The 16,161-nt window shown below is 38.1% G+C and overlaps 1 protein-coding gene across 10 annotated transcripts in view; it reads right to left on the bottom strand.

The window, feature by feature from the left end:
* The window catches only part of LOC111148270 (APC, WNT signaling pathway regulator), a 135,884-nt gene that overhangs the window by 27,410 nt on the left and 92,313 nt on the right, over positions 1–16,161 (bottom strand). For all 10 annotated transcript variants that reach the window (XM_022504738.1, XM_022504741.1, XM_022504745.1 and 7 more), the window contains one exon: positions 11,800–11,904. In XM_022504738.1, the coding sequence (XP_022360446.1) occupies positions 11,800–11,904 (105 nt within the window). The remainder of the gene's footprint in view (positions 1–11,799; positions 11,905–16,161) is intronic.

The raw sequence follows: 16,161 nt of genomic DNA, 5'->3' as shown, positions 1-16,161 counted from the left end.
GAATGTTACAGAGCCACTAGACTTTCGGCAGGAGGACAGCACAACGAGAATTATATCCTTACTTATTTTTTAAGTTTTATTTTGTGATCTCTATACCCAGTATGGGGCTTGAACTCATGACCCTGACTGAGATCAAGAGCCGCATGCTCTTCTGACTGAGCCAGCCAGGCACCCCCAGAATTACATCTTTAAAAGAGTATAAAAGACAGGATAGAGAGATCACAGGTGGGAAATCAGGAAAAGAGTACTTTCAATAGTTGAGTGGTCATGAGGGCACAAAGTAAGGAAGTGAGTGTAGGGAGTTGAGGATACCCTGTATTTAGAGTACAGAATCAATCGGTTTGCTAACTGACTAGATGTGAATAAGGAGATGCTGGGAACCAAGGACAACTCGGAAGTGCTGAGCTTGGATAAATGGGCAGATAGTGCAGGCAGTGTTAATACATGAAACCCAGGAAGAGATAATGGGCTTCAGTGTGGGACCTGATATCACCATTCTATACATATATTAAACATATAGTAAAAATGCTCAATGGGCATCTGAAAACACACAATCCAACTCTGAACAGGAGTAGAGGCTACAGATAAATATGTGGGACCTATCAAAATATTGGCTACAGCTAAAGCCCGTTCATTAAGGGTTAAGAATAATGATTATAAGAATAATATCCAATTAGAAAGCAATATTGGCAGGTATCCTGTTACAGTTCTTAATCTTTCAAAAGAAAAAGCTAGAATATAAACTCTTTGAGGGCAGAAACTTTATTCTGTTCATTGTTGTATTCTCAGTACCAAGTGTAGCAGGCATCCACAAAATATTTGTTATGAAAGAAAGGGGAGCTAGTAGTAAAATCTGAAAGAATATCTGGGCAGAGGACACCTTTACTGGTTCTTTCACATATAGATGATCTCACTAATTGGAGAAGAGGGTGTGGCAAAGGGGTGCTTTTCCCATGACGGGAAAAACAAGTTTGAGGATTGTGAATTGTTTACCTCCACTCCAGAGGGTACAATGAGTTGGCATAAGTCACAATCTCTGAATGTACCCCATATCCCTAAATTGTGGAACCAGCAGACCTTGTAATTTCCTTTGTGCATTAGCCACAGGGCAACCCAATGAGGCAGAAGCATTAAGCAAAGGTAAGAAAGAATATGGTGTGTGGTGTTGGGGGTAGAAGGGGGGACAAAACTGCAAATAAATTTAGACATAAAGAGCTTATTCCGGTTGTAATAAGGAGGATGGGTTTGAGGAACCAAGATTCAGGGTACAAGATAGGGTTTTCCTTTTAAGTAAACTCAGGCAAGGGGCCTTTCTTGGTCTACAGGAGGTGAAGCAAACATACTTTCCTTGAGGACTCCTTGAGCCTATGTTCGTAGGCTGTAAGGCAACCCCGGTGATCCTGGCTGTCATGCCCTTATGTAATGTAATCCCCTCATGTTGAGTATGCGCTAGATTTAGGGACTGGATTCCAATGAAAAGAATGCTGCAGAGGTGATAAGTCACCTCCAAGATAAGGCTACAAAGACCATGGCTTCCACCATGGGTACCCTCTCGTTTTCTCTGAGAGAAGCCAGATGCTATGTTGTGAACTGCTCTATAGCCTGGCCCAGGTGGCAAGGAACTGATTTCTCTGGCCAACAGTCAGTGACGACACGAGGTCTGCCAACAGCCATGTGGATGAGCTCAGGAGCACACCTTCTCCTAGTCAAGCCTTAAAATGACTGTTGTCCCAGACAACACTATGACTATAGCCTTATGAGAGACCCTGAATCAGAGGCACTCAACTAGGCTGCAGCAAGATTCCTGACCTACAGAAACAATAATAAATGTTTGGTGTTTTAAGCTGCTATACTTGTTAAGTAGCAACAGATAACTAATACACTCTCTGAAACAAAAGAGAAACAGGGGCTAAATTATGAAACAAGAGAAAACCTATTTCCTACAATAAAACGTGTTCCTGACATTCATTTCAGTGTAGACATTAAATTATCTTTAAGCTTCAATCTTATTATCTTCCTGTACTGAAAGAAATCAGCTCCTTGATTTTGGAACACTTCTTCCAATCTATCTAGCTAGAAACTCAGATGCATTTATTGTAAGGAGATACCAAGAAAACACTCCTGTACTCACACGACCTACAGCACTTGGGCCTTGAGAATCTTTCCTGGGCCCTTTTGTTATGACTAGACCTGTGGCAACATCCTTTAGAGGGACTTAGAGAAATGATAACTCACAAGAAATGGTAACTTCCTAAGAAGTGTTTTCTACCTAACTCTTGAGCAAATTCTGAAGACACTGAGTGTGATTAACTCTCTCACAAACTCAAGACCTGTTAAAGCAGTCATGTTGCATATCTCTGAAATTGGCCTTGTTCACTTTGCAAAGATACAAGAGCATAGAATGTGGATTTCCCAAGGAAGGGTGGATAGGAAAGAAATCGCGTTGTTGTTGGTGGTGGGGTGTTCTTAACTTTCAGTCCTGAAGTGTGTGAGCTCATTTTCCTCCTGTTTTCTTTCCTATCCACCCTTCCTTGGGGAATCCAGATTCCATGCTGCATGAATTCTCAACTTTTCACTTACTGCTCGTGTTACTCCAGTAGCCTTATCCGAAACCTGGCTCTCACGGGAAATCCCTTCTCCCTGCTGCCTTGTCTCCTACGAGACATGTACTTCGCAGAGTCAGGAGGCAGTGTAAGTCTATGTTTTCCTCACTCTTTAAATCATTTTGAAACCCTGTAACATCCAAATCTCTTTGTGTTATAATCACCTTTTCCCCCTTTCCCAGTGCTGTCGTAATACCTGACCTCCCAATCACTGTACCCAATTGTTACTTTGGTACAAGGGTCACTGACTTCCTTCCACTTTAACTGCTGCACCATTCTCGGTAACTTCAACACCCATGCATATACCCCATTCAAAACCTTGGCCCCTCAGTTCTCTGATATCATCTTCAATGATATTTTTCTCCTCTACTCCATTTTAGCCACTGACATCAATGACTCTTTCCTGGACTATTTCATTACCCCAAAATGCACCATCTCTCGATAACACATTTAGTTATCCTGATAGCCTAGTCTTCCAGCAATCTTCTTTAACCCTCCCCAAGAAAGCTGCTTCGAAATGACTGGAATAGCAAGTGTGTGGATCTCTCTACATATTCCAGCTTGAATTTCTTGCAGTATATCACTTCCATTGACTTGCCAGTTTTCAACACTTACTTCATGGTTATTCCATGGTTTGCTACCAAACCAACAAAATAACCTGCCACCATACCCATCTCCACCTTCTGCTGCTGAATCAGAGACACCTCTTCTATCCATGGCCCCTCCCTTCATGCGTGCTCTGGATCCTTTCCCTCTACTCATTCCTTGCCATTGCTGTTCAAGCATACTCATTTCTTCTACCTTAAAAAATTTTAAAAATCTGCAAATTTTCTCTTGAATCTGTATCCTGCATTGGTTAATGGCTTTTGAATTAGCTAGAATTATTTTCTTCTACTTTATTTTTTAAGTCATCTCTACATCCCGTGTGGGGCTCAAACTCACAATCCTGAGACCAAGATCGCACACTCTACTAAGTCCACCAGGCACCCTTATCTTTCTGCTTTTTAGCCTTGCATTTAAGCCTCAACTCACTTCAATATAATACGGCAGGGAAGAAAGCCAATGAAATTGCTCTTGCTAAGATCAACACTGAATTTTTTTTGGTAAAACCCAATGCAGATTTCTTAGTTCTTATGAGTCAATGGTGAATAATGTTAACTGTTTCCTCTTTTTTGGAACAATGTGATTCCCTTGCTTTAGGATGTTAGCCCAGGTCTGCATCTTCTCACTCTATAATCATGGGGGATATAAAAATCTTCCATACCTTGAGTTATCACATTCATCACCCTTTCCTTCAATTCCAAACTCAAATATCTAACAGCCTACCTGACATTTCTATTTCAATGTCTCATATTTAACACCTTCAAAGTTAACCTTAATTTTAACATTTCTGAAACTAGATTATTTTCCTCCACAAGCCTCCTCCCTCATTTAGAGTTAACACTGAATTGTATCACCATCCTCCTAGCTGCCTATGACAAAAAACTGGAAGTCATTCTTGACTTCTTTCCCCTTATCTGTCATATCCAACACCAAACCTTATGTCTAAGGTTTCTATTTCCTAAATATTCTCAGATACTGAGATATCTACTGACTAACTGACTCTCTCAAATCTATCAATTGTTCCCTAATCCTAAGGCCATCAACATCTTTCATCTAGATATGGTACCTAATTTACCGAATCATTTGTGAGGTGTCAAATAAATTAATTTATAACCTTCTCTAGGACCAACATCATCCTAACACTAGTTAAGTGCTTCAAATATGTGTTCCTGTAACACTATGTACTTGCCCTCTCATAATACTCTCATAATACTTACACACTTTGTGGAAACTGCTCATCTGTCTTACTTCTAGATTGTAAGTTTCTTAAGGAAAAGGTAGCATGTACCTAGCTCACTCCCATATCCTGGGGTTGAGAACAGTCTTGGCATAATGCAGATGCTTAGTAAACAGATGCTGAACACTGATGAATGCATTTTATATTATCTTTCAGAGGAAAGGAGTAGGGGAAAAGGTGAACAGTAAAGTGAAAAATGGGATGGGGAACACAGAGGTGGAGATAAGATGAATGGCTGGAGGGAACCATTCCAAGTAACTATAATTTCTTTTAATCACTATGTCTTAGAATCAAGCATCTCTTTATTTTCTGCTTTTCCTTAATTCATCCTTAAATAGCCACTGCCAATAGAGACAGGCACTCAGAAGTTCACCGAGAGGGCCTAGAAAGTATATGCCTGATGGCTGCACTTAGCAGAACTGGGATACAGTCAGTTTCCTCCTGGGTCGGAACCCCTCTTCTCTCTTCTACCTTACTCACTTTAGAAAGAGACTCCAGGGTTTCTATTTCACAAGTAGCAAGAGTCTCTAAGTCACTGTGACACCTGGCCTGAGGGAAGGAAGAAGCAAGCATTTACCCCCTTTTCCTCCTATACAAATTGTACATGGAAATATAGTCAAATAGTACACAAGAATTCCTCCTTATAGAAGCTTCCCAGCTAATTTTGTATCCCCTAATGAATTAAGGAAGCTGGGCATAAGGTATCAGTTACTGTTAATATCACAAAAAGACAACCAAACATTATGTACTTCCTGACCAAAGACCAGAAGAACACAATGCTACTCTCAAAAGACTTGCAAAAATAATAAAACAAAAAACAAGAAATGAAAATCCAAAGCTGATCACATCTCTAGATCCAAATACCAAGTTACAGGAAATATAGGGGACAGAGAAGAATGTCAAGCTACATACCATGGAGATGTTATTAGCAAAATCCAGACTATGCAAAACTGTATTAAACAAATAACTTTGGTTCTTCAAAAAATAAACATCCAGAAAAACAAGAGACAAAAAAGGAACTTATTAAAAGATTAAATGAAATTTTGGAGGAGTGCCTGGGTGGCTCAGTTGGCTCAGTGTCTGCCCTCAGCTCAGGTCATGATCCCAGGGTCGTAGGATCAAGTCCCGCATCAGGCTCCCTTCTCGGCGGGGAGGCAGATTCTTCCTCTCCCTCCCCTTGCTTGTGATTCCTTGCTCTCTCTCTATGTGTGTTTGTGTCAAATAAATAGGTGAAATCCTTAAAAAAACAAAACAAAAAAATTTTGGAGACTTATTAACTAATCCCAAAGCATGTACTTTACCTAGAAAGAGTCAAATAAACTATGAAAAATTATGACATTTATGAAACAACTGCAGATCTGAATACTGACTAGATATCAATGCTATTACTGTTTATTCCTTTGGGAGTGTAATGATGACAGTGTAGTTATATACCTTCAGTCCTTTTCTTAAAAGTAAGCACGAAACCCAATATGGGGGCTTGAACTTATAATCCTGAGATCAAGAGTTGGATGTTCTGCCAGCTGAGCCAGCCAGGCACCCCCACAACCACCCCACCAAATAGTGAAATATTTATGGAAGAAATGATGTCGGATCTTCTTCAAAAATAAAATGGGAGGGCAAAGTGGAATAGGGTACATGTGGATTACTATATTGTTTTATTTGCCTTTGTATGTATTTGCAAACATATATACATTTCCGTAGTAGAAAGTCTTAAAATGCTTATTAGCAGCAAAGCATTCTCTCATCATTTCATTTCTTTCCCACTCTTGGCTGAATTTCATCACTACTACTGGCTATCACTAGAGATCTGGTTCTAAACTTTAAATAGAAAAGCTGAGAACCAATTAATAAATGAATTACACACGTAGTTATACACTAAGCAAGCAGGGATCTGACCTGTATAATTTACTTCAGGCTTTCTCTTTCCATTTAACTTCAAGGGGAGATTAATCACAGATCAAGAAAAACATTATTTCCAGAAGGGATGCCAGATCTTCCCTCCCACCAATATATATTTACTATTATCCACTATTTACCATGGACTGTGAGAATATAAAAATGGACAAAACTAGATAAAATCTCTGCCCTTCTGGAACTTAGAGTCTAGTGGGGGAAATCAGTATTAATCAAATAATCACACAAATCAATGTAAAACTGAAAATCTGATAGTCTCCAAAAGAGAGGAATGTTCTAGGACAGCCTATAACAATGGGATTTGAACTGTTCAAGCCCTTTGAGAAAGTCATGCTTAGTGCAAAGACACATGAACTGATGTTAATGGAGTGAAATGGGATGAGAAGAGCACTGAAAAGAAAGGGTATAGAGGGGCACCTGGGTGGCTCAGTGGGTTAAAGCCTCTGCCTTCGGCTCAGGTCATGATTCCAGGGTCCTGGGATGGAGCCCCACATCGGGCTCTCTGCTCAGCAGGGAGCCTGCTCCACCCTCCCCCTGCCTGCCACTCTGCCTACTTGTGGTCTCTGTCTGTCAAATAAACAATCAAAATCTTAAAAAAAAAAAAAAAAAAAAAAAAAAAAAAAGAAGGGGTAGAGGTTATGCACAGGCTGTGGAAAAAGGAGACCCAATAAATATGAGGTACTGAAAGGCCAGGTGGCTATAGCAGTGAGCGCAAAGTATGACGTAAAGCTGACGAGTTAGGCAGGAGCCAGGTCATACAGGTCATAATACAGGGTTATCTTATTCTAAGAACCAAGGGAAGCCAATAAAGGGTTTTAAAGAGGGTGACTTACTCTTTGCAAAGACCATTCTGGCAGAGTGGTGGGGGGAGAAAACCAGGTGAGAAAGGATTTACAATGAATTTGCATGCAGTGGTAATGGTAAATGCACCAGGATAGGAGATTTGCTGGATCACGTTACTTAGATCCTAAGAAAGTCAGAGACTGATTTTCATTTTCAGTTATTGTCAATGGCTTTTATTTCTGGAGCAAACAATATAATAAAACAAATGAACAAATCCGAAGAGGTTATCATGTGTATAGAGCCTATTAAGATAGTTTAAAGGAATCTTGGCTAATTGAATCACAGTCCCACAGGTATATATCACTTGGCTACATCAGAATTTGGAGCAGCTGTAGTACTGTTTTAAACAGTGACTAAAAGTAACCAAATAAATGGCATGAGTAGTATTAGTGCCATACAAATACCGATTTGGTGGCAAAGGTGTATTGCTAATATTGCCAAACGAATGTGTGTGTCATGTTTACCACTGAATCTATAGAACTACCAAATTGACCATTTGCAGAATGAATGAATATTTGCCTCTGATTCACTATTTTTCAAAGATCTCACACTCATTATAAAAAATTCAAACAATACATAAAAATGTAAATATGAAAGTAAAACAACATAAATCCCCAAATTTGGAGATATCATTGGTAACATTCTGGAAAACATTCTCCAGACATTTCTCTATGCATGTACACATATGTGTAATATGAAAGAATATTTGCTTTTTTAAAGAAAAAAATGTTATGACTATTTTTCTAAGTCAATAGCATGTATTAATATTCAGCAAGCATTTAAACGCTTACTATGCTAGTTGTTTGGGGTACAATGGTGAGCAATGGCAATATAGTTCAGCTTAAAGGACTTTTTTTAAAGTAGGCTCCACGCCCAGTGTGGAGTTCAATGTGGGGCTTGAACTCACACCAAGATCAAGACGTGAGCTGAGATCAAGAGTCGGACGCTTAACCAACTGAGCCACCCAAGTGCCCCCAGCTTAAGGATTTTAAAAGGAAGACAGACAATTAAACCTACAATAAAGTGTGCTAAATTCTATGAGAACAGAAATAGAGATTACCTGAGAGCACTTTATCAGTTCTAGGAGGTAGGAAAAAGGAAAATGTCCTAGAAGAAGTGCCATTTAAACTGAAGGGGAAGGATGGGTAGAACACATAACAGTGAAGTGAAACAAAGCAGAGTTCCAGGCAGTGCACATCTGAAGAAACTGAAGTTGAGGGAGTATGGAGAAATGGCGGCAAATCATCAGAGATAATGCTGAAAGAGCAGGCAACAGAGAATCTAGATTGTATTTTATGGGCAAGTGGGGTTGTCACTGAAAAGTTTAAACAAATAAGTGATAATGGTGTCTTGGAAGGATCACTCTGATTATAATATGAAAAATATACTAGAAAAGGCAAGGCTGAAATAAAAGTTAGATCTCTATATAAGCAGAGATATAATTGATCATTTCTAACATTTGTATGAATGTACCATGCAGGTTCTGTGAGGCCTGGGACCATCTGTCTTCTTCAATTCTCTATCTCCAGAGTCAAATACAGCATCTAGCACATAATATTTATTAACTTAAGAAATAATTATTATTAGCTAGTAATAACAATAAGCTATTATGTTTAATGAGTATCTACTATACACCAAGAACTGTACTAAGTGCGTATCGCATTTAGTTCTTACAACTATACCATCTTATTTTGCTAAAGAACAAACACGAAAGCTCAGAGTTTAAACTTGTCCAAGATTAGTTTCTTAACTAGTTAGCAGGGGACCAGGTTTAATCCTGGGTCTGCTGACCCCAGAGCCACTTAACCACTTATCCCACTCAAATGACTAATAATTTAACCAATTACTGATTAATGTGCATTCAAGTTATTTCTAATTTTTGCTATTACAAATAATACGATGAATCTCTTCAAACATGTCTGAACACTCTTCACCTATTACCTCATAGCATAAAATCTTAGATATTGCATGATGAGCCACAAGGCAGGTACAGCTATAAATTTAGATACTTATCATAAAGTTCCTCTGCAGAAAGGTTGTTCCATTTCATACAACTAAAAGCAGAAGATAAGAATGCATGTCAACCTACCATTACTGAGCGTTACTGATCTCCGCTTACCCCTTGGCATCCAAAAAAAAAAAAAAAAACAAAAACAAAAAACCCAAAACAAAACACCTCATTTTGGCTATAGTCTATATTCACAAATCATTACTAACAAAACTATTACCTTTACATATGTTTAAAAGTCATTTTATTTTTCCTTTTAGTTCCTGTTCTTGTCATGTCATTTGTTTATGTTTTAATGATTTTTAGTTAATTTATACTCTTCATGTATCTGGAAATGCAACTTTTTCCTTATTATAAATATTTGTAAAAAATGAGATCTTAATGTTTGTCTTGTAACCTTGCCAAGATTTTAGGGTGTACTTAAGTTTTACATTTTTATGTGAGAGCTACTAATTTTTTTTTTTTAAGCTTTACCATTTACCTCATGATTATAAAAATTCTACCCACATTTTAAGAATTTTTTATGTATGTGTTTTTTAAAAAGATTTTATTTGTTTATTTGACAGAGAGAGAGGGATCACAAGTAGGCAGAGAGGCAGGCAGAGAGAGAGAGGGAAGCAGGATCCCCTCAAAGCAGAGAGCCTGATGCGGGGCTTGATTTCAGGACCCTGAGATCATGACCCAAGCAGAAGGCAGAGGCTTATAAACCCACTGAGCCACCTAGCACCTCTTTATATATGTATTTTTAATAGATTTTCTTTATTTATTTGAAAGGGGGAGAGAGTGAGAGAGAGAAAGAGAGAGAGCATGAGAGGAGCGAGGTCAGTGGGAGAAGTAGACTCCCTGCCAAGCAGGGAGTCAAACATGGGACTCGATCCAGGGACTCCAGGATCATGCCCTGAGCTGAAGGCAGTCACTTAACCAACTGAGCCACCCAAGCGCCCACTCTTTTTATATTTTTAATAGCTTTCATTTTGACATTAAATCCAATCTTAGAATTAATTCCAATGTAAAAAATGTGATAAGGATTCAATTATTATTTTTTAAATGGAGAGCCAGCTTACTGGATAGGTGAGACTTTAAAACACATAATAACAGGAATATGACCCAAAGCAGTAACAGTTGGTCTAATCCTAAACAAACAGTTTTTTCTGTCAAGAGAGGAGGATGCAGGCTCCCAGCTGAGCAGAAACCCTGATGAGGGGCTCGATCCCAGGACCCTGGGATCATGACCTGAGCTGAAGGCAGAAGCTTTAACCCACTGAGCCACCCAGGTGCCCCCCTGTAAAATGAATTTAAATACTTAAATGAGACATTTACAAAATCTTTAAAACAATTTTTAAATATATTTTTTAAGATTTTGTTTATTTGTCAGAGAGAGAGAAAGAGCACAAGCAGGGGGAGCAGCAGGCAGAGGGAGAAGTAAGCTCCCTGCCAGGGCCTGATCCTGGACTCGATCCCAGGACCCTAATATCACAACCCAAGCCAAAGGCAGACAGACGCTTAACTGACTAAGCTACCTGGGTGCCCCAATCTTTATTTTTTCCTTTTTTTTTTTTTTTTTTTAAAGACTTTATTTATTTAACAGAGAGAGAGAAAGAGCACAAGTAGGCAGAGGGAGAGGGAGAGGGAGAAGCAGGCTCCCTGCTGAGTTGGACTTGATTCCAGGACCCTGGGATCATGACCTGAGCCGAAGACAGACACTTAACCAACTGAGCCACCCAGGAGCCCCTAAAATATGAGACATTTTAAACTTCAAATTTTAATCAAAAATAACCTACAGACACTACAGGAATATTCTATATCAATAGTGGGGAAATTATCTTTAAAAACTTTGTGAAATTCTATTTTAAAACAACACCCATTTACAACATAAAAATATTCATTGAAAAAAATGTGGAGATGACCAAATACCCCAAACAAAATTCTGTCATATTATGATGCATTCTGTTAAAACTGTAATAGAAAATTAATGGCAGAATAACAAATTAACAGTGCTACATTAAAAAAAAAAATCAAGTTGACTTCCACAATTTTGCTAAAAATGATGTGATAATGGTTAAACATGACTAGGCTACGTCTCTTTTTAGCAGCATTAGTATCATTTTTTTCCAATTATAAAACTTGGATTTCTAGATTTATGTAAACTTGAAGTACAACAGAAAACAAGAATTATAACAAAGTCCTTATCACTTTTAAAAACACAAAAATGTCTTTGCAAACAACACCTTAGAGAGAGAGTAAATCTGTTCAATGCAAGCAATAATAACTAGGTCAAATCATATATAACCAAAATGCAGTTTAGCATTTATTTAAAAAAAAAACAAAACCTCCTCCCCCAACGCTAATCATTTTAGACTAAAACAGAAATACACAATTTAGAGCTATAAAATATACCTAGAAATTTTGAAAGCATTATTGTTAGATATAATAAAGAAAAATGACAGAGCATTTTGGCACTGAATTCTTCTGGAGGTATCAGTAAGATTTACAGATCATTCTGAGGACACACTCATTCCACATTCCTTTAAAAAATATTTACATAGCTAATTAAAAGGAAAAACAATAAAATAAAATAAATTATTTACCTGACCACTTCCAGAAGTTGCCATGTTGATTTCTGCCACTCCTTGACCTTCATTCTGCCGCTCAGCTTCATGTGAGCCAGCTTCATGCTTGTTCTGAGATGACCTCTGTTAATATGGAGTTAACATCATTACATACAAAAATGGTGAATGCTCTCTTACCCCACAGCTTTTTTTCTTTCCTTTATTAGAGCTTTAAATGCATCAGTTATACAGGTTTACAAAAGCATGGAACTACACTTTATACTTCATAACCTCCAGCACGGTTTCATGACTATTGCAGCAAGAGGAAAGTGAAGTGTGTCCCTTGAGCATTAGAGCCGCACAAGACAAAGGATTTTCTGAGACTCACAGAAACACCATCCTCCACCAGCTGTGCTCACATCACTATCAGGGATATAACCCAACTAGAACAAATAATTGTCTCTTCTTCAAGGTCACATGGTTCTGGCATTTAATGGAGCTGCAAATATAACAAACTATTACCTAAGCTTACAAATACATACTGTATATTTATACACACACACACACACACATATATATCTTCTGCTAATAAAAAAGTCATGAAATCAGTAAGCTCTTAGATTCTGATATGAATAAAACCAAAAACATTTTCTAATGTAACCACCATCTGTTATATGAAATGAAAATGACAGATTATATCCAGTAAAAGCAGTCATCTCAGGATAGGTTATATCCAGGATAAAGCAATCACTCTGTGAAAATACCACTGCAGAATCAAAGAAGTAAAATAATTTTTCCATTATCTTTTATAGAAGCACAAATGTGCTTGCTGGCTCTAGGAAAATGATACTCAAAAATAAAAATTACATTTTTAAAAACTTGCTGTATTTAATAGTGGATAATTATATTACAAAATGGCTTCCACTGTAATTTCCTTAAACATCAAGCTTTCCTAGACCATTTAAATGTGACTTAAAAGTTAATTTACATGAAATATTTCCATCAATAAACTAGTCAAGTTATATATAGGCAAAAATGAGGTAGCTCAATCAGAAATAGAAGAAAAAATAGTATCATATGAAAATACCACTATAAAATTCAACAAATTCAATAAAAGTAGAAACATTACAAAGTCAAATCGAGAGACAAAATGAATAAAAAACCCATTAAAAACACAAAGATTTGGGGCGCCTGGGTGGCTCAGTGGGTTAAGCCTCTGCCTTCGGCTCAGGTCATGATCCCAGGGTGCTGGGATCGAGCCCCACGTTGGGCTCTCTGCTCAGCAGGGAGCCTGCTTCCCTTCCCCTCTCTCTGCCTGCCTCTCTGCCTACTTGTGTTCTCTCTCTATCAAATAAATAAATAAAAATCTTAAAAAACAAACAAACAAACAAAAAACACAAAGATTTGACACTAACATAATTAAAGATGTCAATGTAAAAGTAATTACTGAGCATCTACTTATGTTAGTTACTTGTACGAGGTGCCACAGAATATAGTGCTGGCAAAATAAGACACTGTTCTACATACTCCTCAAGCTCAAAGTCTCATCAGGGCCATAATGAGAGAACTAACAATAAAGTGAAAACTTTGACAAGCACACTGAAGAGAGTATAGGCGCTGTGAGAATAAACAAGCAGAGGGATATCACATGGTCTAACAGTTTGGGAAGGAGCCATCTTAAAAAGTGCTGCTTGAACTGCGATCTAAAGGAGTTCTGGGGAAAGGGACAGAGGTAGGGGAAGGTTTTAGGTAAACAGATCATATGCAAAGGACCCGTGGTGGAGGGAGGAGGTGGTCTGTTCAAGTACATTAGAAAAATCATGGTGCAGAAGGTAGAACAAAAGATGGTAAAAAAAAAAAAATCTTGCTCATTTTGTTGAATTTTAGTGTGATTCTCATATATCACTTCTACCCTCAAATAACTGATATGAGGCTATTAATGGGAAAAGTTAATATAAATTGGTTTTATAAGGTCAAATTTTAATTTTAAATGGTCTAAATAGGTAGGAAACTTAGAGGAGACCAGTTTGGAAGCTAATGTATTAAATTTAAGTGTGAGATGATGGTACCTGATACCAGGCAAGCAGTGACATGGATAAAAGAAGTAGGGACAGAGGGGTAAATCTGAAGAACTCGATACTAATAGATATGGAATAGAAGAGATCTTGTGTCAAGAGTTATTCCTATATTCCTTAGCTCACACAACTGAATAATGATGGTGTCACTTGCACAGAAGTTAATACTAATAGAGTGAGGGTTTTTTGGAGGAAGTGGCATGGTAAGAAGGACTTAGCAGGAGAAGATCATTAATTACATTTTGAGTATGTTGGATTTAAGGTGTCTTTGAGACATTTAAGTGGAGATGCAAAGAAGGCACACAGATTTAGGAGTCTGGAACTCAGGACTAGAAAAATGAATTTAAGAGCCAATAGTGTATAAAAGGTAAGTAAAGCTATAAGCATACAGATGGTCTAAGGGAAAGATAACACAGATAAAAGAAATAATGACTTAAGGAATACATACAAAAAGCCAAAGAGGCGGGAGAAAAAAAACAAAACAGTGTTGCCATAAATGCCAAGAGAATATTTCAAGGAATGGGAAATGTTTAATAATGTAGAAATGTCAAGATGAAGACTGAAAATATCAAGTTAGTTAATAATATAGAAGTCGCTGATGGGAGTAGAGACTAGCTAGATTGGTGTGTTTTAAGAGTGAACCGTGGGGAGGAAATACAGACTTGGGAGTCCAGAAACACCTGTGCAGTGGGGGAATGGGAAAAGACAATGAGGGAGGTAAGGGGACCCACAAAGGAAGGTGGTTTCAGGGAAAGGCAGAATTGAGGAAGGTTCATTTTATATTTTGAAAGATAAAATCTGAGCGTGTTTAAACGTCAATGCAAAGCTGTCACAGAAGAGAAAGAAGATAAATATGTGAGAGAAAAGAGATGAGTAAGAAGTTCTTAAAAGACAGGAGTTGAAAATCCAAAGCACATACAAGAAGGCAGAACGTCTCCTGACAGGAAGAACAGGCAGTTCTGACAACAGGAAATGTTTTCTCTATGAAGGAGGAGATGTAATTATTGAGGGAGATTAGTAAAGTCACTTCCAAGAAAAGGAGAATGGGGGATCCACAGAAACACAGTAGTCCTGAAGTTAAGAGGTCCATCCGATGATAGAATGATGAATATGATCAAGTTAAAAAAAAAGTCTAATGTTTACTCTGCACTAATCACTTGGCATCTACTGATTTATTTAAGCCTCATACCAACTCTGTGAGGTAGGTATTATTATTATCCCCAGTTTACAGATAAAGAAACTGAGGCACAGAGAAGATTAGTACCTGGCTTTAGGTCTCATACCTAGTAATGGCAGAGTCAGAGCTGGGATCACAAGCCTGACTCCAGGACGCAAACTAGTATTTAACACTTACTATCTTTATTTTCTTTCCTTATTTGTTATTTACTTCCTTTTATTCTTTAACTGGTCCTAGGCCTGCCTGCACTCTTTACCATGGTCCAATTTCAGTATATTGAAGTGAACACTCTTTACCATTGTCCAACATTGAAGGCAAAGAAACTGTTGCTGATTCCTATGAAAGAATAATCCTAACTAGCATCCTCATTTCTAGAGTCGCTGGACAAACTTCCCCTAATTTTTCTACCCTAGGGCTTGAAAAAAGTTAAAAAAAAATTGTTGAGATATTTGCACACCACAACATTCACCCACCATTTAAGGGTACCATTTTTTAAAAAAAAGATTTTATGTATTTACTTGACAGAGAGAGATCACAAGTAGGCAGAGAGGCAGGCAGGGAGAGAGGGGGGAAGCAGGCTCCCCACTGAGCAGAAAGCCCAACTCGGGGCTCGATCCCAGGACCCTGAGATCATGACCTGAGCCGAAGGCAGAGGCTTAACCCACTGAGCCACCCAGGCACCCCAAGGGTACCATTTTTTCTAAATGTACCAAGGATCACCATAATCCAGTTTTAGAACATTTTGATCATTCTAATAGAATCCCTGGTGCTCGTTTTAGTTAATCCTCATTCCCACCCATGTCCCTGGCTGAACTACTTCCTGTCTTTATAAATTTGACTATTCTGGACATTTCTTACAAATGAAACATGCAGACTTACATGTCCGGTTTCTTTTACTTAGCATGTTTTTGAGCTTGATCCATGTTACAGCATGTATCACCAATCTGTTCTTTTTTCTTGCAGAACAGTATTCAGTTGTAAAGATATACCACATCGTGTTAATCATTCACCAGCTGATCCCCGTTTGCAGTGTTTCTACTTTGGGGGTTACTATGAATAATACTGCTATGAACATTCAAGTTAGAGTCTGTGTGTGAATGTATGTTTTCATGTCTCTTGGATAGGTACCTTGAAGTGGAATTGCTGGAT

This window comes from Enhydra lutris, unplaced genomic scaffold (assembly GCF_002288905.1).
Source record: "Enhydra lutris kenyoni isolate GAN:26980312 unplaced genomic scaffold, ASM228890v2 scaffoldscaffold19, whole genome shotgun sequence".
NCBI classification, from domain to species: domain Eukaryota; kingdom Metazoa; phylum Chordata; class Mammalia; order Carnivora; family Mustelidae; genus Enhydra; species Enhydra lutris.
Note: the sequence above shows the minus strand (reverse complement) of the source record. Positions and strands in the feature narration are given on the sequence as shown.